A 2279-nucleotide genomic window follows, 5' to 3' on the forward strand; every position below is an offset into this window, starting at 1 on the left:
ACCAACGAAACTTAGCTCTAGATATGCATTTTGTTCAATTTGACCCATGACTAACTAAAACAGGACTTCAACCTTATGACTCGTGCTCAATGCATTGGGACTCGTGTGGACCATGCCTCGACTACATGTGATAGGATGTATGATCAATGACCTAAAGCTATTGGCAATGTAAAGAAAAATGAAAAATTCCTAAACTATTGCGAAATGAAGTAAATGAAAGGGTAGAAACGTTGGGTTGCCTCCCAACCAGCGCTATTTTATAGTCGATAGCTCGACTTTTAGCACAGGTGTGTTACGGGACTTTGAATATGGCTCGAGAGGTCCTGCATAGTTTGCTCAATATGGTCTTGTTCTGCATTGCATTTATCCTTCGCACTTCAACCCTATCCTTTTCCAAGTGGTGTGACTTTTCCTCATCATCTGTTTGAGACTCCACAATGCATATCTCGATCTCCTTTGAGTCAGTGAGAGTGGATTGAGGGTGCATCATACTGACCTCTTGAATGTCTGGCGGTTTCTTCAACTCAAAATTGTAGGGGATTCCTATGTCAATCACCCCAATCTGGCAACAGGTGTCTGGCTCGGTGGGATATTTCATTGCCTTGAAAACATTGAAAGAGACTTTCTCCTCTCCCAGCCTCAATGTCAATTGTCCTTGTTGTACATCTATGAGCGCTCTTGCAGTAGCCAAAAATGGTCGTCCCAATATGATAGGTACGTCCTTGTCTTCTTCCATGTCCAGGATTAAGAAGTCTGCTGGGAATATAAGTTTATCCACTTTGCCCAATACATCTTCGATAATCCCTCGTGGATGTGTAAGTGATCGATCAGCCAACTGTAGAGTTACTGTAGTTGCTTTAGGCTCTCCCAATCCTAGTTTCTTGAAAATAGATAAAGGCGTAAGATTAATACTCACACCAAGATCACACAATGCTTTATTAAAATAAAAATCATCAATTGTGCACGGGACAGTGAAACTCCCTGGATCTTTCGATTTTGGTGGAAGCTTTTTCTGAATTCTTGCGATGCACTCTTCGGTTAGCATTATTGTTTCATGATCCTCCAGCTTGCGTTTATTTGATAATATGTCTTTTAGAAATTTTGCATAGCTGGGCATTTGTAATAGTGCATCGGCTAGTGGGATGTTGATATGGAGCTTTTTGAAGGCTTCTAGAAATTTCTTGTACTGTTGCTCCATTTTATGCTTCTTCAACCGCCGTGGAAAGGGAATTGGAGGCTCGTATGGGCTGACTGTAACCTTGGCCTTATCATGTGATTTTTCTGAATTTTCCCCTGGAGTTGATTCCTTTACAGCAGTCTCATCTTCAGCAGGGAAGGATGTCTCTACAGTCACACCTGGTCTCTTGACATGGATTTCCAGTAATTGCCCTCCACTTCGAGTTGTAATAGCCTTAGCTTGCTCTTTGGGATTGATTTCAGTATTGCTAGGTAGATTTCCTGGTGCTCTACCCGTCATAGAGATTGCCATCTGTCCCATTTGTGTCTCCAAATTCTTGATCGCTGCACTTTGGTCTTGAAGAGTTGCTTTTGTCCTTCGCATAAACTGGTTGTTGGCTTCCATATACTGATTGGTTGTTACCATGAACTTCTCAAACATCTCTTCCAATGGTGGCTTTTTGTCCTGCTGCTGATATTGACCTTGTGGTATGTTTTGATTCTGATTACTCCACGAGAAGTTTGGGTGTTTTCTCCAGCCTTGATTGAAGGTTTCCGAATGTGGGTTATTTTGTTGGCGTTGACCCCATTGCACAAAATCTGTCTGTTCAACTCCTTGCATTAAAATTGGACACTCTGATGTTTTATGCTCAGCTCTACATTCTTCACAGCTAATCTTCTTATTTTGTGTTGTTTGTGATATGCTTTCTACCTTGTGAAACAACGAGTCAATCTTCACAGATATGGCTGAATATGCACCTACCTCATAGACACCCGAAGGCTTCTTCTGAATCACCCGCTCAGAGGACCACATAGCTGAAGTGGTAGCCATTCTTTATGTTGAGGGCACTTTCGGAGCATGTTTTTGAATCTATTCCAAGCTTCGTCAAATGATTCAGACTCCCCTTGACTGAATATCGACATCTCATGTCTTAGTTTTTGAATCTATTCCAGGCTTCGTCAAATGATTCAGACTCCCCTTGACTGAATATCGATATCTCATGTCTTAGTTTCGCTTTCTTGGCTGGTGAGAAGAACTTCGTGCAGAATTTATGAGCCAACTCGTTCCAAGTAGTGATGCTTGCAATAGGAAGTGAATCCAA

The 2279-nt window shown here is 41.8% G+C and overlaps 1 protein-coding gene across 1 annotated transcript; it reads right to left on the minus strand.

Moving 5' to 3' along the window:
- Positions 1-292: 292 nt before the first annotated feature.
- LOC111404605 lies at positions 293-2008 on the minus strand. Its single transcript, XM_023033390.1, has 2 exons — positions 1889-2008; positions 293-1585 (listed from the first exon to the last, which is right to left on the minus strand). Exons 1-2 carry the CDS (start codon positions 2006-2008, stop codon positions 293-295), a joined length of 1413 nt encoding a protein of 470 aa, XP_022889158.1.
- Between the last annotated feature and the right edge of the window lie 271 nt (positions 2009-2279).

Source organism: Olea europaea, chromosome 11, assembly GCF_002742605.1.
Source record: "Olea europaea var. sylvestris chromosome 11, O_europaea_v1, whole genome shotgun sequence".
In the NCBI taxonomy this organism is placed as follows: domain Eukaryota; kingdom Viridiplantae; phylum Streptophyta; class Magnoliopsida; order Lamiales; family Oleaceae; genus Olea; species Olea europaea.

Bases quoted from the DNA above. Each gene is read 5' to 3' on its own strand.
- LOC111404605 (XM_023033390.1), bottom strand. From the start codon at position 2,008: ATGGCTACCACTTCAGCTATGTGGTCCTCTGAGCGGGTGATTCAGAAG. The intron at 1,586-1,888 runs GTAGAAAGCATA...ACAACCAATCAG, and splicing joins TTGACTCGTTGTTTCACAAG to TATATGGAAGCCAACAACCA.